General features: G+C 34.7%; 1 protein-coding gene across 2 annotated transcripts in view; it reads left to right on the forward strand.

Annotated features, from left to right (window-relative positions):
- Positions 1–23,551, forward strand: part of LOC143233080 (protein turtle-like) — a 261,770-nt gene that overhangs the window by 180,065 nt on the left and 58,154 nt on the right. Inside the window, exon 1 of one of the 2 annotated variants that reach the window (XM_076468964.1) lies at positions 10,899–11,212. The exons of the other annotated variant lie outside the window; for it this stretch is intronic. Coding sequence (XP_076325079.1) covers positions 11,122–11,212 — 91 coding nt within the window. The 5' untranslated portion in view covers positions 10,899–11,121. Of the gene's footprint in view, positions 1–10,898; positions 11,213–23,551 lie in introns of those variants that run through there. 2 annotated transcript variants of the gene reach the window in all.

Consider the following 23,551-nt stretch of genomic DNA (forward strand, 5'->3'; position numbering starts at 1 on the left):
AACATACCTCAGTGAAGCAAGTTATCCAAAGGTGATACTGATCACTTTGGTGGAGATGCTCTGCTATTACAAATGTTTGCTTGAAATGCAACACTGTACTCTGCTCGATTTGAGGTATGTCAGGCACGCGAGTTGTTAGTTCTACTAAGTGATTTAAAAGCTCTACCAAGCATTATTGAATCCTTAGCTAATGGAATGCAGTAACCCAACTCCTAACATTGATGTGAACATTCAAACACTCCCCACATATTACTGACCTAATCGAGGAGGAAGTTCTCTGTTTAGTTGTGACGTAGAAAATTCGATTCAGTGAAAAGAAAAAGGATAAATAGGCCCAGGAAACTGGGTATAAAGGCAACAATTACTGACAATAGCAATAGAATATGACTTGTAGTAGCGCTATTACAAATTAATAATTTGCAATGTGGTCTTAACATCTACAGGGACACATATACAGAAGATCGTTTTGATTTCGTGTACAAGTTAAATATTCGCTGAAATCACGCAAGTGGGATTTGATTTATAATGAAAGTGGCAAACTTATCGTATATTGTTGGCAAGTTCATTGACGATTAACATATGGATTGCTTAGGCTTACGACATAACAAAAAAGAACAATTAACTTTATAATCTTGAACATTGTACCAACCCGTAGTACGTGTGCGTCCAGGGCAAATAGAAGAAAATCTGCGTTTAATAAAATTGAAAAAAAGAAAGTAAAATATATCGAAGCTACAAATACTCTTATTGATTGGTTGTTTTGAATTTCGCGCAAAGCTACACGAGGGCTATTTGTTCTAGACAGCTAGTCATCACTACCTACCGCCAACTCTTGGGCTGCTCTTTTACCAATAAATAGTGGGATTGATCGTCACTTATAACGCCCTCACGGCTGAAAGGGCGAGCATTTGGTACGACGGTGATCCGATCCCGCCACTCTCGGATTACCAATCGAGTGCCTTAACCACCTGGCCATGCTGGGTCTTATTAGATTGATCACTCGAATTTTATATTTTGTGAAACTGCTTTATTTGTTGCAGTTGATGCCTGCTTGCATTCAGTACGACGAGTTTTGTTATCAGCGTTTGCTCCATGAACATTAGCGTTGGATTGGTTAACATAAAAAAACAAATTTTTGAACTAGTAAAATGGTGTAGAAAGATCTTTAATCTTAATTTATTTTATGTCATGGAAACTACATATTTTATAAGTAGTTTATACAAGAAGTTTTCCGTTTAATCGCGACATTGAAAGTCGGATTCAATGGAATGAAAATAAGTACAAATGAGCCTTTAATACCAGAAATTATAAAACAAGAATCACTAATATTCGGTATTTTGAAACTAAACAACACATTATGCAAGGCATGGTTGAAATGGACAAGTCACATACCCCTAAAGCTTAAACATAACCACCCCTAAGACTCAGAGCCAGATGTGGTCTAATGGTGAATTAGCATGCAGAATTATGAATTTGAAAGCTCAAAGTATACGTCTAGTTGCTTAAAAAGGCATTTCACACAATTTTGAGCTACGATTGTACAATAAGAGTGACAGTTCAATTTCACAATTCGGTCAGCCAAGAATAGCATAAAAGGTGATGGCGGCTGTTACTGATAAGACGCCTTCCTTCTAATTCTTCAGTTCAAAATTACGGATCGTCTTATGTATATAGTTCTTGTGTAGATATGGGTGAATATTCTACAAACAAACAGGAAATTCCAAGGTTCAGAGGATCGAAATCATATCAACAATTAGTGATATTACACGCACTAGATATTATCAACTTGAACGACCCCTTATACGACATATGGGCCAAACATTATTGTCAAAATAACCCTGAGGCTTATTTACACCCATCGCTAATTTAAAATTACCAACAAGAAAAACGGTAAACAGAAAGTTGTTAGTTGATCAAATATGCAGAAATATATATTTACCTAATAGTTTAATTGTCATATATGATAAAGTTAGAATTATACTGCTTGTAATTTATGAAAAAAATACAGTATTATGAATAGTTCAGAAACTGAAATAGTGTGCATTTTCAAGCGGGTGTGATTACCGCTAATTATAGAATATACAGAGAGGCATTAACTTATGGCAGATAGAAGAAGTCAGTATGCGATTAAACTAAGAGGTTTCACGTGGCTAAATTATGCTTCAAAACAGAAATAAAACAACAAAAGCATTTCAGTTATAACAAACAGCCATTTTATTTATAATTACTAGTCCAAGGTAAACCCGTCTAACCATGGAATACATAAAATTAGCAATGAATAATTAAGATGGAGATACGTTCTGGTAAATAATTGATAAACCAGCTGGTACCAAATCTAGAGAAGGATCTTTTACTGTCAGGTTCAATTGATAAACCGTTTGACTCGCTTACTTTTAAAGATAGATAAATATAATTGCTGGTTGCATTGTGATGTGTGCATCTGATATTCTACTTTCCATTTTCTACCGTTCGTTTGTTTTATTTTCGCACAAAGCTACACGAGGGCTATCTGCGTTAGCCGTCCTTAATTTAGTAGTGTAAGACAAAAGGGAAGGCAGCTGGTCATCACCACCCACTGCTAACTCTTGGGCTACTCTTTCACCAACGAATAGTGAGATTTACCGTCACATTATAACGCCCCTACGGCTGAAAGAGCGAGCATGTTTGGTGTGACGAGGAATCGAACTCGCGACCCTCAGAATACGAGTCGAGTGCCTTAACCACATTATTGGTTGTAGTAGTAATAATGCCAGATTATTTATTTATCGTAAGTTAAAGGGTGAATAAAAGTTTCAAAAAAGTTACAAATGCACAAACATTTTACTCCCGTATCTTCACAACCTCCAACCTGGTTGTTCATGGGCCTCAAACATAGCGATTATAAATAAAGCTCATATTTTAAATGAATATATCTTCAAATCACTTATCGTGTATGAACATGATTTAAATATTATTCGAAATTTAATACATCACTGCTTTTATTTACGATTGCTGTAAGTTAATTTAAGTCTAACCTGTCATAATACCATTTTTTTTTTGCTTTCACACGTGACCTAACGGTTAGCATGTCACATTGCAGAGCTGGTGTTTAGTGGCTTGTGTCCCTTTTACCCTAGAAAAAAATTACACTTTATGGCATATGTGCGTTATTTGTAAATCTTATTGTTAGGTATGAAAAGAATAGTTAACAAATTTATGATACGTAGTGTTGACTAGCTATCTTTGGTTTGGTTTATTTTGAATTTAGCGCAAAGCTACACGAGAGCTATCTGCCCTAGCCGTCTCTAATTTAGCAGTGTAAGACTAGAGGAAAGGGAACTAGTCATCATCACTCAGTGCCAACTCTTGGGCTACTCTTTTACCACAGAATAGTGGGATTGACCAAGTATAAGACTAGAGGGAAGGCAACTAGTCATCATCACTCAGTGCCAACTCTTGGGCTACTCTTTTACCAACGAATAGTGGGATTGACCAACATTATAACTCCCCCACGTTGAAAGGGCAAGCATGTTTGATGTGACAGGGATTTGAACTTGGGAACCTCAGATTACGAGTCGGGTGCCTTAACCACCTGGCCATGCCGGGCCAAAAAGTGATTAAAAAAAAAGTTACTTCATAATACATATCAAAAATAAACACACACTTTTTGTTTGTTTCATCTTCGCTGGTGGTTGCGCAGATAGCCCTTGTGTAGATATGCGCGAAATTCAAAACCAAACCAATCACTGGTGGTTAAAGCGCTTGCCTCGCAAGCTGCGGGTGGCAGGTTTGGATCCCATCATCAAACATCCTTGTCCTTTTGGCCGTGGAGACGTTGCAAGTACTGTGCAATCACACTATTCGTTTAGAGTAGTCCAAGAGTTGGCAATTGGTGATATGAACAAGGTGTTTTCTCTCCAGTTTACCAGTTCAAAGATCACTGAGTAGTTTAGCACGAAATTCAACAAACACACAAATTAATATTCACTGTTAACATTTACTCAGTTTTATAGGTTCAAGTTTTAATACACATATTAAATTTTTGAATTATTTGAAATAAGCAAGATTGTGTAAAAAAGCTCTAACAATTTGATCAATTATTATTAATTTACTGCATTATGTGTTGCAATTATTTTAAAGCTTTTCTTACCTAGAGATTTTTTTACAACTACTTGGCAAGACATTCGCTTGCTCTAATTGCCCACGGCGTCCCTGTAATACTATTAACCACGCCATAGCCATTACAGTCAATATCAATTTGGATACAAATAGAGTTCCTTCTGTAAATCAATTATGTAGCTCTGCATTCTTTTTTTAATTCAACGTTAAAGAAAAGTAAGTTAATACTAGATAATGATGTCATTAGTCAAGCCGAACCATGATTGTAATTTCTTGAAATTATAATTTTGAGATTTACGTGCTAGTGAGGACTAGTGATTGTTTGAATTTCGATTTTAGAGACATAAGCTAAGTTAGTCTTACTTGTTTCCCGAGTTCTAGTTTCAAAATACCATTCTATGTCTACTAATAATTGCATAGAAATAAACTTATTAACATTTTGAAAGGAAATTGCTTTTGAGGCCTAGTTTTCTGTCGTGGCTATAAAATTCTACAAACTTTTCAAACTATTTTTGAATATTCTAATTACTTTTCAATTTCAAGTGGTGATAATCAAATTATATGATAAGGTTTTACACATAAAACGTTCTATAACAGACCTAGAGGTCGGCCCGGCATGAGCAGGTAGTTAGGGCGCTAGACTTGTAATCTGAGGGTTGCGAGTTCGAATCCTCATCACATCAAACATGCTCTCCCTTTCAGGTGTGGGGAGCATTATAAAGTGACGATCAATCCCTCTAATTTTTGGTAAAAGAGTATCTCAAAAGTTGGCTGTGGGTGATGAATACAAGCTTCCCCCTAATCTTACAATCATAAATTAGGAAGGGCTATCTACGCTAGCCCTCGCATATCTTTTCGCGAAATTCAAAAACAGGACTTGAAAGTTTATTGCTAACCTAGTTTATTAATGTAGTGGCCTTGCTTTTTGTAGAAGGATAAACGAGTTTTATTTACGTTTAGAAACGTTTTATTGCGAGCTGTCTGCCCTATTACCGAAACCTTTGGAAAAACTATTTACATTACGAGTCTTAAACAACAGTTTTATATTCTGTTAACTTAATATATCGAACTATAAGACTGAAATTAAGCTTTATTGATTAATAAGGCTCACGTAATGCGTTTCTTATGTTCTTATGTGTGTGTTTGTAGAACTAAAGAACTAAATAAAAATTATCCCAGAGGAGCAGGAAATTTTTGTTACGTTTCTTTGTTTTCTGATTTTTTTGTTTCGTTTGATTTTATAAGATTAAATCACTGATTAAATCACACATCCAATTTATACGTATAAACATTTCTTTCTGAGTTTTAATTTATTCAAATAGATTTTTACATGTTTCCGTACATTACAACCGACTAAATTACCAAGTACACACTGAATATTGTTCAGAGATGAGTTTAAAGTATTTATGAACCAGGTGTTCATATCTCACATGGAAAGCTTTATTGTAATGCGTATTGTATTTTATGACAAGGAGCACTCTAAAGGCACTTTCCTCTATCCATAAAACTCACAGTTTAATAAGAAAATATAGGATTTCAAAGCGTGAATGGATAGATCAATGTTAGATGAAACTGTATTATGATTTAGTAATCTTTACCTGAATATATTTATAAAACACTCTTTTTACCGTAGGGAACACTTGGAAAGTGGCTTGTTGCATATTATTTTATCAAGGATCACCGTCTGCTCACAACTAGTCCAATTCTCAAGGCTACACTTTATGTTCTTTGGTAAGATGTAGGAATCAAAGTTACAAGATAAAAAACAACTGATTCTATGGAACCGAAAGCGTGCGTAGGAGTATTTTATCTTCTTTGGACAGAACTCTTTGCGACAAGTAGACTGTTCTCAACATGTTACTCGTGAATAATAGGTTTACTAAGGTTGCTTATTTTAAGGCTGTTTATGATAGAAATGGAAATTACGTTTAAACCTCTTAGCTATTCTAACTTATTTACACCGTTCACTGAATTACAGAATTTAAAATTTAACATCACATTATATGTACAAGAAAAACTCTTTAGTTATGATACTTTTCCCGCGTGTCTGCATAGTATAACATCAATTTCATTTTTACATAACGTTTTAGTACATTGTCTCTTACAGTAATATAAATTATATGGCGTGGCAGGTGGGTTAAGACGTTCGACTCCTCGTCTTAGGGTCGCAGGTTCGAGTCCCCGTCGCACTAAACATGCTCGCCATTTTAGCCGTGGTAGCATTATAATCAATCCTACTGTTCGTTGGTAAAAGAATAGCCCAAGAGTTGGCGGTGGACGGTGGTGACTAGCTGCCTTTCCTCTAGTCTTACACTGCTAAATTAGGGACGGCGAGCACAGAGAGTCCTCGTGTAGCTTTGCGCGAATATCATCAATAATTATATTTCATGCACACTGGCAAACTATAATCTTGCTTCACTTTTCGCTTGCGACCAGTTATCTAAGATAAAATCACCAAACTTCTCTTCTGTATCGTATTTTACAAATCAAATATATATACTTTATAAACTATTACTTCAGGTTCACAGATAATGTGCCACGTGTTATTAAACTTAATTGAAATTTCAAATTTAAAAAGGTGTGCATTGAAATCATATTAAACCTTTCAAGGAATTGACAAAAAGCAACAAAGCGTTTTGTTAAACTAAAAGCAGAACTATTAGGCAAAGTCTAATACAGTTTTCTTTAAATGCATCAATTATCCGTTTGTGACATTGGAAAATTTGTCTAATTTCTCTTTCCTAGGATGGAATTGTGTAAGTTTTGTATATCATAGTTTGTCTTTCTCAGTTTTGTAAACGTTTTAGGGTTTGAAAGAAATGAGAAACATTGATAGAGCTTTACGAAATTTGGTTGGCAATGCATTCCTGGGTAAAGTTGATTGTTTGTTTTTGAATTTTGCGCAAAGCTACACGAGGGCTATCTGTATTAGCCGACTCTAATTTAGCAGTGTAAGGCTAGAGGTAAGGCGACTCGTCATCACCACCCACCGCCAACTCTTGGGCTACTCTTTTACCAACGAATAGTGGGATTGACTGTGACATTATAACGCCCTCACGGGAGAAATGGCGAGCATGTTTCGTGCGACCGGGATACGAATCCGCGACCCTCAGATTACGAGTCGAACGCCATACCAGATGGTTAAAGTTGAGAAAAAGCTTTTTCAATATCTATTTACAGTTCCCTCTCCAGAATATACACTTCTGGCCAAAATCATAAGGCCAATGAACTTAAAAAAAAATATGCATTTTGCGTTGTTAGACCAACCATATATTTGAGTAGAGCTTCAAAAGATGAAAATAAAAAAAGGGAAAATATAAATAAAAATTAGCATTTAATAGCGAAAATGTTAACATTATGAAATTAGCCTCAATACTACCTGGTCAATAGTTTAAAACCATACCAAAAAGAAGTCCTAAACAGGATAGGAAATGCCCAACAAGAGGTCTCTAGTGAGTTGCACGGCCGTCATTGCGAATAACTTCAAACATTGTCGATATAAGCGTTTGCAGAGGTTGGCTTGAATGTTATTCCAAGTGGTGAAGATCATTCACGAAAATCATTGTTGTTTTGTTGTTTTGAATTAAGCACAAAGCTACACAATGGGCTATCTGTGCTCTGCCCATCACGGGTATCGAAACCCGAATTTTAGAGTTGTAAGTCCGCATACCTACCGCTGAGCCACTGGGGAGCTCACGAATGTCTCCTGTGAGATATTCTTATCGATCCAGTAACTTTGGAAGCCATCTGGACCATTGAGGTTAAATTTTTTCTCATTAGAGAACAAAACCTTCTTCCACTTTACTACGTCCCATGTTTGGTGTTTCTCAGCAAAGTTTAACCGAACTGTTTCGTGGTATGGAATGAAACGTGGCATTTAAATACGTTTACGGTTTTTAAAGTCTTTATCTCGTAGATGCCGTCTTATTGTTCTTGAGCTGAATTTTGCGTCCGTAAGAGCCTTAATCTGGTTCGACGATCGGCTGGTGTCTTGCCGGACAACTCGTCGAATCCTCTTGCTCAACGCCGGCGACATTTTCTTGGGCTGTCCACTTGAAATTCTCGTTCCGTATCTCTCAGGGTCTTTTAAGAAATTTGCAACAGAAGTTTTATTGCGCTCAATCTCATCAACGATGGCACGTTAAGAGAGACTTTGCTTTTGCAGCTCGACAATTCTGCTACCTTCAAACTCTGTCAACTTTTTAACCTTTGCCATGTTTTTACCCAATATAACACAGGAGATGTCAGTGGGAGATGTTGACAACGCTAATGTTTGAACAAAATGACTAAATTTCGTTACGTGTTTACCGATTAACGCTTCGTTTCACCATGGTCTTAAACTTTTGACCAGCTAGTATTTAGGCTAATTTCATAGTGTTCACATTTTCCCTATTAAATGCTAAAAAGTTTTTTATTTTCTCTTTTCTTATTTTCATCTTTCGAAGCTCTACTCAAATAAGTGGTTGAGTCTAATAACGCAAAATGCATATTTTTTCTTTATGTTCATTGGCCTTAAGATTTTGGCCACCAGTGTATGTTAATGACGTTTATCGAGGTTTTGACTCAGAAAAATAAAAATAATTTTTCTTAAATCATACAATCAATGTTTATCTCCAACATTCTATTCATGATACAAAAAGGAAAGAAAGAAATTCATTAATTTTTAGTTGTTTGCGTATGTAAAATCAGTAAGTGTGCATCCATACGTAAGAAATACTGTCATAACAGAATCTCAATCAGAATTACGCGCGTCTCGAATAACAAAAGTTAGGTCCTTCAATTAAAGTAACTTGCTTAAATTACTCAAATTATTTGCTCACATCAACAATTTAAATAACGAACTATAAAAATGCCTTAGACATTTACTGAAAATTACTGTTACTGATGATGAACTGTTGAAATATTCAATGAAACAAAACTATGCAAAAGAAAACTAAAAGAACAACTACAAAATTAAGACATTATTTTCATCACAATTCCGTTCCTTAAACAATACAGTTAAAACCCGTTTGGTAATTATTGTTAACAAACAAAAACATCAACGGCAGATTCTTAACTATTTAAACCCACAATTATATATGACGTACATTATTTAATCAACCCTGCAGAAAAGAAAAAAACACAAAAGGAATAATATGTTAAATTATGTGCAGGTTATACAACCATTCTTCTAATGGTGAAACTGGAGGAACAAGGGCGTGAGGCTATTAAAAAGCTTCTTACTTTTCTGTAGAGCATACATTGTTTTGTGTTTGAATTTTGCACGAAGCTACAGGAGGGCTATCTGCGCTAGCCGTCCCTAATTTAGCAGTGTAAGACCAGGGGGATGGCAGTTAGTCATTACCATCCACCGCTATTTTTAAGGATACTCCTTTACTAACGAATAGTGGGATTAACCGTCATAATATAATAACCTAAGGCTCAAAAGGGGGAGCATGTTTGATGTGAGAGGGATTCAAACCTGCAACCCTCGAATTACGAGTTGAGTGCCTTAATCACCTGGCCATTAGAGCATAGATGTACTAAACCTACCGGATCCAACAATAACGTTATTGATATTCGAAGAGAACCTAAGGTGAGTAGAGTGACAATTATAAAAGCTTTGATAATCAACATTATAATACCTTCACTAACTGGTAATGATTAAGTCATTACACATTTAGTTCCAAAGAAAAATATTTTTAACCATAAAAGTCGTTATTATTTTAAATTATTTGAAAGAATTCAACTTTACCTATGAGAAGTACTTACGTATTGTTCAAATTTAAATTACGCAAACAGGGTTCACCTTTAACCCAGTATAAGCTCGTGATGACTTTGATGGATCAAAATGTCTTTAGTTAAATATTAGGACATATTTGTTTCTGCTATGTTTTTCTTTTTTTAAGAAGAACTTCTGAATAAAAGTAACTAAATTTGTATAAGACACCCACCACACTAAATTTTCTGTATCCAGTGAATTTTTATAAATTAAAAGATTAGTTTAGAAATACATAGGATTAAATATTTTGCATCTTTATCAAAAATACCCTCTGTAAATAACCAAGTTAAGTGATTTACAACAGTAGTTAGAGCTTGAACATAAAACAGTTATATTGCTTTTAGTTAAACAGAACACGCAGGAACCTAATCATCTGTTGGTTCTGGAGCCGTCTTTGTAATTAAGCAACTGAAATATTCACTTTGACTTGCATATATTATAACTTAGGAAACATAACTATGGTTAGTTACAAAAACATTGTACCCTCACCACTTTATGGTTTTATGTTCTAAGTATTTGGTGTTTTCTACCTGAATTGCAACACGTGGGTTGTAAAACCATGTCAAGGTTCAGGTAAGTTATCTCTACTTTTCAGCTCCCATTGCTTACACGTTACACTAAACCGAATTTCTAAAATCATTGTCACAGTTATAACGCCAACAAAGTTACGTGTGCAAAATGTGTTTATGAGCATAAAGTGGCTTAGAACTTGTGAATGTAAGGTATATAACTATGGATCATTTCTCGGAAAGAGCGAATTTCGTTTGAAATTCCTAAAATTTAATGCTATTTTTTAGTGATTTCTTTCTAAACTTTGTGATCCTCATGAGATAAAATTGCACTGTAAAATAGTTTTGTAAAATTTAAAGTAGTTGGTTGATTTAACCGTATTACTTAGCATTCTTCGATTATTTTCTGCAAAAAACTGAGCATTATTACTTGCCGTCGCCCTCTGTCGACAACTTCTTAGATCAATACCAGGAGTGGAATCACATCGTGCATCTTCTGACTGACTGCGCGAGCTGCTCGTCCGCTTGAAAGGTAACTGTCCAAATCGCCTTGTTAGTTGTCCTGAGGCCTTCGATGTGTAAGTACTACTGCCACCTAGTTCCACGAATCTTCAGGCATTTGACTGCTTTAGTTCACTGCAATTATTATTTGAATATTTTTAGTAAGTTTACTAAGTTTTTCGGAGAAATTGCTCAGACTTAGATCATTTTTAGATATCGGGCCACTATCTAGTTTACAGACCGATATTAGTTATGTATAACATCTGGTGGTTCTGCTGTTTATGGACTGTAATGACCGCTGCATGGCTGAAGCAAGAGCCGGCGACGAAAGATAAACCGTTTGGTAAGCATGTAACTCTTTCGACAAATTCTTATACCTTCTTGTACACATTACATTATTTATTTTCGCTGTATCAGTTCAAACGAACTTTAAAATGTACATATATTTATTAAATAGTTCATCAGGCTTTCCAAACTATAATACTTTTGAAAAAACACCAACTTTTCATTTGATAAATTTTGTTGGGGCTTAAATAGGACAATACTATAAACTGTTGTTTTACATTTATATTTTAGCTACAACCAAGCGTTTTCTTGACATTTATAAAACTTACTTAATCTGTTGGAATGAGAAACTTCCGTTTTATTAATTCCATCCTAAATCCTCTTACTTGATTTCTACAAGTGTCATCCTTAGCGTTTTGATAAATTTACCAAACTTACAAATCCTAAATATTCTTCTGTGTTTTACCAATCTACGTATCTGTGGATGTGTAATAATATCTTAGTCATGATGTATTGTTTTACCAATCAACGTATCTGTAGATGTGTAATAATATCTTAGTCATGATGTATTGTTTTACCAATCTACGTATCTGTGGATGTGTAATAATATCTTAGTCATGATGTATTTACCTATTCAAGAAGAATAGGGGAAACCAAAATTTTTGTGAATTCTAATTTACTTCCATTTAGACATTATCAAACAAACGATGTTTGTAAGTGCTGTTAAGGGTTATAAATGTTATCGAAGCTAATCGTGTTTAACCCATAACCTGGTTCCGTTTAAAGAACTTCGTTTGTTTTTAACTTCGCGCGAAGCTACACGAGGGTTTTATGCGCTAGCCGTCCTTACTTTAGCGATGGTAGACTGGAGGGAAGCCAGCTAGTCACAAACATCCACCGCCAACTCTTTTACCAAGGAATAGTGGGGGTGACCGTCACTTTATAACGCCCCTACGGCTGAAAGGACGAGTATGTTTGGTGTGATGGAGGATTCGAACCCGCGACCCTCAGGTTACGAGTCGAGTGCCTTAATCACTTGGTAATACTTCACAAAATTACTTAATTTGGTATTGGTATATTATTGCCGTTTAACAATTATACTGTTTCTATCGGTAATTTGATATAATTTAACAAAACAAATTCTAATAAATAATGTTTGTCATTAGACAGTATTAAACTTATTGTAATCAAGCTTCCCATACAAAAGGCATTCACACACAGAACAAAGGTACTTACTGTTTGTAATGGTAACGCGATACAGTTCGTGGATGATAATCGCTGCTTGTAGAGTTAAACTCATTCCATTTGACAAAGATACTGTATGTATTGGTATTGTTACATCGTGGACGACTATTTTGTGTTAATTACCATTGTGTTCACATCCATTATTAACGAAATGAAGCGGTAGTGTCATTATAAATAAGTTAACGTTTGAGGCACATTCGCGAAGACCAAACGTAAGAGACTAGTGTACAAACAAACAAAAGGGAAAATAACGGAAAGATATTTTAAATAGTGTAAGGTTATTTTGATTAAATTATTATTCACAATCACACAACACCAATATATTTCTTGAAATGCGTTACTTGCGTTTCTACTTGAATTCTACGCAAAGCTAGAATAAAGCTATCTGGATTATCTGTCCTTAATTCAGCACTGACAGATTAAAATATTAAAAGTTGGGTTTTACTTCCGCTGTTAACTGTAAACAAAATTACACGTTACACAATGACTCATCTTATGCATTTTATTCAATGCTTGACATTTGCTTGTTTTTTAATTTCGCGCAAAGCTACATGAGGGCTATCTGCGCTAGCCGTACCTAATTTAGCAGTATAAGACTAGAGAGAGGGAAATTAGTCATCACCACCCACCGTCAACTCTTGGGCTACTCTTTTAACAACGAATAATGGAATTGACCGTCACATTATAACGCCCCCACGGCTGAAAGGGCGAACATTTTGGTGTCACCGGGATTCGAATCCGCGACCCTCAAATTACGAGTCGAACGCCTTAACCCACCTGGTCATGCCGGGTCGACGTTGCTTTGTAACTATGTTTTTATTGGTTTGATTTTTAATTTCGCGCAAAGCTACACGAGGGCTATCTGCGCTAGCAGTCCCTAATTTAGTGGTGTAAGACCAAAGGGAAGGCAACTAGTCATCACCACCTACTATCAACTCTTGAGCTAATCTTTTACAAAGGAATAATGGGATTGACCGTTACATTATTATGTCCCCACGATAGAAAATGAGAGCATGTTTGATAGGATGGTTATTCGAATCTACAACCTTCAGATTGCAATTCAAGCGTCCTAACCATCTGGCCCATCCAAGCTACTGAGCTTCGATCATTCACAAATACAACCTTATTTCACCCTGAATATAACTGTATACGTATGAACACACATCATGAGAGATCGAAAGATACACGAAATGTTTTAAGGCGTATTATATACAGTGTATCTACGGATGAATAAAAACCCACATATGTGATTTATTTTACTTCTCTTACGTTTGATAGCTGGGATAATAAAAAAAAAATACCACACTAGCGATGTGTTGTACTTAATACATGTTTTAAGAGCGTTTGAATCACACTAAAAACATGAATATAAATTTTCTTTTGAGTTTAACGTCATGTTTAAGAGAATATTTTGATTGTTTCTTGAGCAACAAGAAAAGCCAGTTTAACGCATGTGGTCACCATGTTAAAATTATAGTTTGATAGGATAAGGAAGCTTTTGTTGTTTTGTCTGAATGTATGACAGTTAGAATTATAAAAACAAATATTATTTACCCTTAGATACAAGAAATATCAGCTGTATACAAATTTATTATTAATTTTTATTAATTGTTTACGAATATTCTGCCAGTCTATATAATCAAACACATGATGTAGAATATAGTCACACATTTTAAAAATTTTCTGCTCTTAAATAAATGTTATGGTATTATTATATTAGAGGGAAGGATGTTTTAGTGAACATTTATAGAAATATATTTTTCGAAATAATTCATAATATATACTAAATTGTCTGCTTGTTAAATTTCATATTTGCGCTAGCCAACTCTGATTTAGTTGTGACAGACAACAGGGAATGCAGTTAGTCAACATTACCCATCGCAAGTTCTTAGGCTACTATATACCACCAAATAAAGACATTGACTGTCTACGAGAATTCGAATCCGTGACAATCAGATTGTAAGACGAGTGCTCTAATTACCAAATTATGCCAGGTCACATATTGTCTTAAACAGTGGATTTTGTTTACAGTGTCTGCATGTGTGTATATAAATATATGTATATAATTTTTGTGCAAAAGCTAAGTTCTGTTAACCATCAGGATTCGAACCTTGCATTTTAACACTTTAACTTTTCTGAAACTTATCGCTGACCAGCTGGTGGAAGACATTACGGAAAACAATTGATTGACTACGAAACCTTGTAATTTAAGTTATTTCTGGACCTTTTAATTCAGCAAAATAGTCAAATTCGAATAGCTTTAGGGCCAAAACAAATTAACAAGACAACTCAAGCAAGCGTAGAACATCTTATACGTTACCAATCAGTTTGATGTTTAAATTATATGCGATTGAAGCTAGACACGCAAAATTAGACGCGGAAGAGTGAAACACAGAAATATCCTGTAAAGGCAGGTTACTGTAATACAATTTGGTTATTTAATTAAAACTAATTAACCAATAGAATATCAGAAGTTTCTGGAGGTGGTGATAACTTACAAAATAAGTTTTACTAACAAGTTCAGGTGAATTTGGAAAACCAATAATAGAAATTATTTTGACACAGTTGCCTTTGCTTCGATCAAAATACTTTCATAGCCAAAGGACACTCTTGAACAGTGTACTTCTTCCTTCTTGGTTACAGTGCAAAACTTTTGAACATTTGCTGGTGAGCAAATAAGCTTAACATAGTCGGATGAAGGTAGATAAACTGAGAATTTTTTTATTTGATTCTAATCATTGGAAACCTCAGATTTTTCTTATCTTACTCTAAAATACACTGCTAGATGTACGAACTGAGTTTAAAATACCTTATTTTGTCAACGTGAAATAAATTTGAGAATGTTATACATAATGATTAATTTTCTAGTTCATTGCGTCCAATTTAATAAACGTCTTAGAAAGATGAAATTGCACGAGATTCTTACGGAAACCATGTTACAATTGCTACTATAACCTAATGCCTGATAAATCAGAGCAACTGTTCGAAGTGTTCTCCTACTCTATCCAGAATGCATTGCATCCGTGTGAAAACGAATATTACAACACCACTATGCATTTGATTTGACATGTTGGTCCCTTCCCACACAGTTACATCCTTAAGGTTTGAAATTATGCAGGAGTTCCCAAGGTGCAGGTGCAATCTGAGATACCTACCACAACAGTGATACTCGTGTTGTTAACATGTGCAAAGAGAAGTATTTATATGCACATTAGGCCCCCCACAGTGGCTCAGCGGTATGTCTGCGGACTTACAACGCTGAAAACCGGGTTTCGATACCCGTGGGGAGCAGAGCACAGATAGCCCATTGTGTAGCTTTGCGCTTCATTCAAAAAACATATACACATAGTTCTTTTAATAATTATGTGCAATTTCCCTTTCCCAGACTTTACTGTTTATGGGATACGGTGTTTCAACCTGAGAAACATGCTCTATGTTCACCGTGTATATCTATGAAGGGTATGTACCATACAAACCTAACTTGATGAATCAATCAAATAGTTTGATTGTTGATATTAGAAGAAGTTTCATTTTATGTGACAAAGAAAAGTACATCTTCGTGATGATACATTTTATGTAATAAATCATACGACATAGCTAGTCTGTTGGTATCAATGCTGCCACCGGAAATACAAAAACATTTCGATGTCAAGGTGAAGAAACTTGCTGACTTTGAGAAGAATCTCGATGTCTGTAAAAACAGTTTGATGTTTACGTGATGTTCTGATGTACTTATGAAGAATATTAGAAATGTTCACATGTAGCTCACTGATTATTAAAATGTTTGTGAATACGAGTGAATATAATTAAGCATAGCATAGCCAGGTGGCTAGGGCGCTCGACCCCTACACTGCGGGTCGCGGGTTCGAATCTGCGTGCAACCAAACAGGCTCACTCTTTCACTCTGACGGCGTTATAAAGCTTTGTTCAATCCAACTATTCGTTAGTAAAACAGTACTCCAAGACTTAACGGTGATAATCAGCTGCCTTACCTCTAGTCTTACCCTGCCAAATTGGGGACGGCTAACGCAGATAGCCCTCGTGTAACTTTGCGCGAAGTTCAAAAAATAAACAAACGTACTACAACCATGTATAATAACCACAATTATAACTAGCTAGCATCGATATAATCTTATATTCACGACTGCTTTAGTTCTGGATTTATTGTATTAATACTTATCGGTTAGATGTGTCTAAGTGCGGTAACAAATTCTGGATCCATTTCTGAATGACATCTAAATTACACAATTCGTTCATCCCTTAATACTGGCTTCAAATTGTTACTTTCTGTTGCATCAGTGTCTTTTTAACTTAAAGTATAACTTATAGTTAGAACCCTAAAGTATAACTGATAGTTAGAATCATAGTTTTGACATCCACTGTCTTTAACGCTACGTAAGCTACAAACAAAAATAATGGTGTTCAGAAAATATTGAGTAGTATTTTTTTAGAATCCATACATTTCAAAAATTGGATAGCTACAATCAGTAAAGTTTGTTTGTTTTTGAATTTCGCGCATAGCTACTCGAGGGCTATCTGCGCTAACCGTCCCTAATTTTGCAGTGTAAGGCAAGAGGGAAGGCAACTAGTCATCACAACCCACCGCCAACACTTGGGTTACTCTTTTACCAACGAATAGTAGGATTGACCGTCACATTATAACGCCCCCGCGGCTGGTAGGGCGAGCATGTTTGATGCGACCGGGATTCGAACCCGCGACACTCAAAATTACGAGCCGAACGCGTATTAGAATGTTAAAGTTCATTTCATTCTGTGAACAAATTCAGTATGCCACGTCTGTGCATTATTTTTTACTTCTTTCTGTTATAAATAACTTATGTTAACCTAACAAAATACTGCATTTATTTCTAATTTACCGAATACAAAAGACTTTAGTGAGACTACCTTACTTTGAATGCTGTAGCCTAACTTGGTAAGCTTAAACAAATGTAATTTTCTCTCTCTCTTTTTCTTTGTAATATACTTTCTGTAATGGTAACCGCTACATGTGTAGAAAGTAGGAAAAATTATATAGCAAGTCGTCATAACGAGAACGTCATTGTATATACGGTGATATACGAAAGTGTACCTCAGTGCATGTATATGGATATTAAATTGAGCAAGTACAGAATGATACGTAATAATTTTATGTTGCTTTATTAAAGAAAATAGATTCTTACTGGTTGATTGCTGTTGGGCTAAAAAACGGATCCTTGTCGATTGACTAAACAGAATTCATTAATAACGCACTGTTGAATGCTATTCGACAAAACAAAACTGTTCGTCAATGCCCCACCCCCAACATATTATTCTCACTATAAGGTTTATCTGAAAATCTTTAGTTATTTTTTGTTTCAGTTGAACATCTTATACTTTTGTTACCATTACAGAAATCTCATTTCAAAAGTATAGCAAAGCAAAATTAATCAGTTTATTAAAATCGTATCTATGTGCCTAACAATAGGCCCGGCATGGCCAGGTGGGTTAAAACGTTCACTCGTAATCTGAGGGTCGTGGGTTCGAATCTCCGCCGCACCAAACATTCTCGCCCTTTTAGCCGTTAGAGATTTATAAAGTTGCTATCAATTTCACTATTCGTTGGTAAAAGAGTAGCCCAAGAGTTGGCGGTGGGTGGTGATGACTAGCTGCCTTCCATTTAGCCTTACACTATTAAATTAGGGACGGCTAGCGCAGATAGCACGCTAGTAACTTTGCGCGAAATGCAAACAGACTAACAATATTTTAAGAAAATCTATAACATTTTGACTTTTTTATCTTTAACGTGGAATCAATGTCGTAGGGATTATGCTAACACACTTAATATATACGTTGATACAAATAATGACAGGAATCATTCTTCATATCCATATCTATCTACTTTGATCATTTCATATAAATTTCGGATATGTATTAATAAGCATGATATTTTATCTTATAATATAGTGTCGTAAAATTGTTAACCGAAACTTTCTGATATTAATGTTAAGGTTTTTAGAAATTTATATATGGTCCCTCCGCAGTTCGACGACAAAATGTACGGAGCCTTAGGAAAAAGTACCTTACCTTTGAAAAAAAAAAAAAAAACTGCGGTACCTTAATAATCGAGATAAGAGTATCAAGGTAGACTTTACGAATGCTAACTTGTTGAAGAGATTGGAAGTAAAATAAATAGAATCGTGTCTCTTCGATGGAACTCGAAACGTAGTCATTGCAAAAATGTGTGAAGTTTATCGGACTTCCTAATTTTCAACATTTTTTATTGTGCAAAATTTTGTACCTATTGTATTCCATGCTCTTTCAGTCAAAATACATTGACATTTGAATTACTTAAATTGGTAGTTTCAGCTTGAATGGAACGTTATATGACACAATATAAATGAAAAATTGAAAACTTAAAATCCTGCAAATAAGGATCTCAAAATAGCAGACAGACAAGACAAGAGATAATATAGACATTAGTACACAGACAAGACAAGAGACACTATAGACGTTAGTACACAGACAAGACAAGAGATACCATAGACATTAGTACACAGACTAAACAAGAGATACCATAGACATTAGTACACAGACAAGACAAGAGATACCATAGACATTAGTACGCAGACAAGACAAGAGATACTATAGACATTAGTACACAGACAAGACAAGAGATACTATAGACATTAGTACACAAACAAGACAAGAGATACTATAGACATTATTTATTCAAACTAAAAATTCCTATTTTGGCTCCACACTATACCTAGAATTACATTTAGTAGAATCAAAATACGTTTGGTTTCTTTGGAATTTGGCGCAAAGTTACACGAGAGCTATTTGAGCTAGCCGTCCCTAACTTAGCAGTGTAAGACTTGAGGGAAGGGAACTAGTCAGCACCACCCACATTCAACCCTTGGGCTATCTTTTGCTAACGAATAGTGGGATTGACCGTTACATTATTACGCCTCCACGGCTGAAAGGGCGAGCATGTTCAAACCCATGACCCTCAGATTAAGAGTTGAGTGCCTTAACCACCTGGCTATGTCGGGCCTATCAAAATAGGGATTTGTAGTTTAATTATAAAAATATCTACAGCATTTTTAGCCTCATTTATTTACTTTTGTATATTTCTATTAGCAGGTTTTAACTTCCCAATTTTTAAATAAACAATAGATTTCACAGTAATTATTCTTTGAACGTGTGTTGTTGTTTTTTACTCCTTCACTTCATACATATTATAAGAGTTGGCACCTTAGAGACACCAGTTGTATAGTGTACAAAGCATTGTGTATCTAAATGTACGAGTCATCTAAAATTCAGCTATTATTGGTTGATAATTCCTGTTTCACAAGGAACAACACATATAGATAAGACAGCTAATTTAAAGAGGTAATGATAATATCGTTTACACTAGAATTATGATGTTTTTTAGCTTATGTAAAATATAGAATAAATAAATCGACTTTTCAATACCCCTACGACCTTTGTAGTATCTTATTTAGTATTCTACAGAAGTTTCGGGTACAATATATCAAATCGTTTTTGTTGTAGGCTGGAAAGAAAATATTAGAAATAGGAATTACAAACGGGCAGTTTTTCTTCTCTTTGTTAGTCTAACATGCGTGTTTTTCATGCATTTTTATACGTGTACAGCCTTAGCAGTCAATAGTAAAGGTTTTAAAGTGTTATTTGAACTGAATATTTACTGTTTAAGGTGATTTTTGTTTTGTTCAAACATTCTATTAAGGTTTGGCGCAATTCTTTGCGATTCCATTATGAATCACTATTGTGGTTTGTGATATAGGCTAAGCAACAAAGTACAGATTCCTTAACTTTGAGCTGCTAACCGGTGGCAGGAGAGTCAATCAGTAAAACTAGTCTGCGATTTTCAATAGCTGAAAGCAGAGAGGGTGGTCAGCATCATATTGTAGCTTAAAGATTAATATTCTGATCTGCAAACCTAAACTACTTGACCACGTCTAGTCCTAGATGATGTTACTAGAACATTGAAGATTATTCCTAACGCACATCTGCAACTGAAAGAAAGGGAATTTATTAATAAAAATATAATGTGTAAGAAATGTATCAAACAAATAATATTTTAATATCTGTCTAATAGTCAATAGAAGTATGTTTACAAATATAGGTATCACTGTATATGATGCAGTTATAATTAGCAAAACAAGATAAAAAATATTAAAAGCCAGTTTTTTTTAAATCCTTAGATTATTTATAAACAAAATTTAGACAAAATAGTCAATTGTAAAAAGTTAATTGTTTTCCCATAGTAAATTAAATCCTTGTTTCTTATGCCTTGGTTAATTGTTTCTTTACAGTTGTTGATTTTTTAACTTAATAAAATAATTAAATCCAGGTTACAATACAACATCCCATAACCGGTTATAGTCATTATTAGTTTCTAGTTATTAATTTCTAGTTTAACATGGATTTTACTTGTTAGTAAACTGAGGACTTTTATACTTATTTGAATTGTTTTTCTTTACGAATTTCTAGGAAATTTACTTATTATTAGACTTAGGATTTAATTTACTATAGGAAAACAATTAACTTTTTACAATTAGCTATTTTGTCTAGATTTTGTTTGTAAATAATCTAAGGATTTAATTTCCCAATATATGTTTCGTTTATATTGAAGAAAACGGGTTAAGTCGTTTACGAGGACCAGCTGTTGATCAGTTTTTGTTTTTTTATTGTTACCAAAATCATAGGACGTTAATTGTCCAATGGATAATCTTTAATCTTAGAAAGATTTACGTCTTTCCAAACCACTCATCTTTTAATATGTTTTATTACACTGATTTTTTTTATCAACTCAATAGAAAAAAGACTTAAACTTCACATTAGCGCTAGATTTCTTTACCAACCTTTATCTCATTTGAAAATAATGAAAACTATTGTAACATGTTAAGACTCTCTCAGGTGGTAGATTGTTACTTATTAATAAACAGAAGTTTTATCTCGCCCAGTACGACTTGTTTGTTTGTTTCGGAAATTCGCTCAAAGCTACACGAGAGCTATCTGCGCTAGCCGTCACTAATTTAGCAATGTAAGACTAGAAGGAAGGCAGCTAGTCATCACCACTCACCGTCAACTCTTGGGCTACTCTTTTTACCAACGAATAGTGGGACTGACCGTCACATTATAACGCTCCCACGGCTGAAATGGCGAGCATGTTAGGTATGACGGGGATTTGAATCCACGACCCTCGGATTACGAGTTTAGTGCCTTAACCACTAGGCCATGCCGGGCCAGCCCGGTAAGAACTTTTCAGTAAAGAATGTTATAGCATTAAACAATAACCAGGACGCAAGTCAATGAAACCACAAAATAAATGAGCTCTATTGTGTCATACTAATCTCATGTTTTATGAAAGGAATTTGGATTTTATTTTAAAAGTCTACTAAGGCTTTAACATTATCTTACGTTCCAGAATAATATAGAGAACATTATTTTATTGAGAAGTTAAAATGCATAAAACAGACGAACATTTCTCAAATCTTTATAATTATTATAAAACACTATTCTATTGCCCAGCTAAAAATAATTCTTATACTGTGCAAAACTGCACGTATATTCGAACAATCGTATGTGGATCCACCTTTACTAGTTCCGCACCCTTTCATACTTAAAAATGCATTCATGATGCGTGATTGAGGTGGAAAGATGGAAATCATTAATTTGTGAAGTCGTTTCGAGATGTCACTGCGAAATACTATCTATAATTGCTGAAAAGTTTTATAACGAAAAACAAAACTTACTGAAGGGTTAAGGATAGGGTTTTTTGACACATTATAAATCACTTGTCAGTGATAAGGGAGAGTTTTAACGGAAATACAAACTTACTTTCAAAGTTTCAAACTGACAGTCGATGTATAAATGGCTGTGCTAGATCATTAAGCAAATTGTCACTAGGTGTATCTATGGTTGTGTCACACAGTTGAACAAACTGACAGCAAGTATATAAATACATGGCTGTGATAAATCGTAAAGCTAATTGTCATTAGGTGCATGTAGGGTTGTGACACACCGTTAATGAAACTGACGGCTGGCATACTATATCATTAAATAGCTTGTCACTAGGTATATATTTCTTTGTGTCACACAGATGAACGAACGAACACCTGGTATATAAACAGCTGTGCAAGATCATTAAACAAACAGTTACCTGGTGTTTATATGGTTGTGTCTATTCGTTCAATTGTCATTAGGTATAGATATGGTTGTGTCTGACAAATGAGCAAGTTAAGAATAAGTGTACAAACAAATATCTTGGTTGGTATAACTAGCCCTAAATATATGAGCTGTTGTGTCAGATAGTGACCGTTGTGTGTATGAACAGTTAAGTTAGACAACTTAAGAATAATACAAGATGCATGCAAGATTGACTTAGACAATTGAAAAAGTTGATATTAAGAGCTTTACGGGTTGTATTAGATAATTCTTTGTTATTCTATCTTGTTTAAATACTGAGAGAAATGTTTTTCTACCAATTCTATCAGTTGAATTCGTGGTGATTTTTTGCTAGTTTCACAGTTAATTTTTTTATCTTAGAAGTTATTAATGAAAAATTCTGTAGTAATTATCTCTCTATTAAAAAACTACACAAAGTAGTTTATTAATGGGTAGAAAAAGAAAGTTTTCAAAACTAAAACAACATTCATCGTTCCAAACCAACATTTCGTCACAGTTTATCTGGACTCATTTCCTCTGAAGATATAGTATAACGTTTCAAGACTAGTTATTTGATTGGTATAGTTAACTGGTAGAGACTACTTAACGAATGCTTGGACTGGACAGGCAGCTAAACCAGCGATTGAAGGAAGGCTTGTTGTTTTTTTTTATCTACAGGTTTTGTCTTTGGTGGTGGTCGTAGCTGGCCCAGCAAAGTAAGCTCTTGTAAAAAAAAACAAGAAAAACAAACTGTATTTCGAGAAATATTTTATGATTGGTTGAATATATATTTCTAAATCTTTGTTTAAAATAGAATTTGTATAATTGAAATCAGTAACACCTTTACGTTCTCTGGTTTCGTAAACACTTTATTTAGCAATACATGTTCTAAATAACATTTAGCGCCATGTTCGATGTATTTTGTATATTATGACGTAACTAGAAAATTCGTATTTGTAAGACAAATTCCCTTTAAGCT

The sequence above is a fragment of the Tachypleus tridentatus genome, chromosome 12, assembly GCF_004210375.1.
Source record: "Tachypleus tridentatus isolate NWPU-2018 chromosome 12, ASM421037v1, whole genome shotgun sequence".
NCBI lineage: Eukaryota > Metazoa > Arthropoda > Merostomata > Xiphosura > Limulidae > Tachypleus > Tachypleus tridentatus.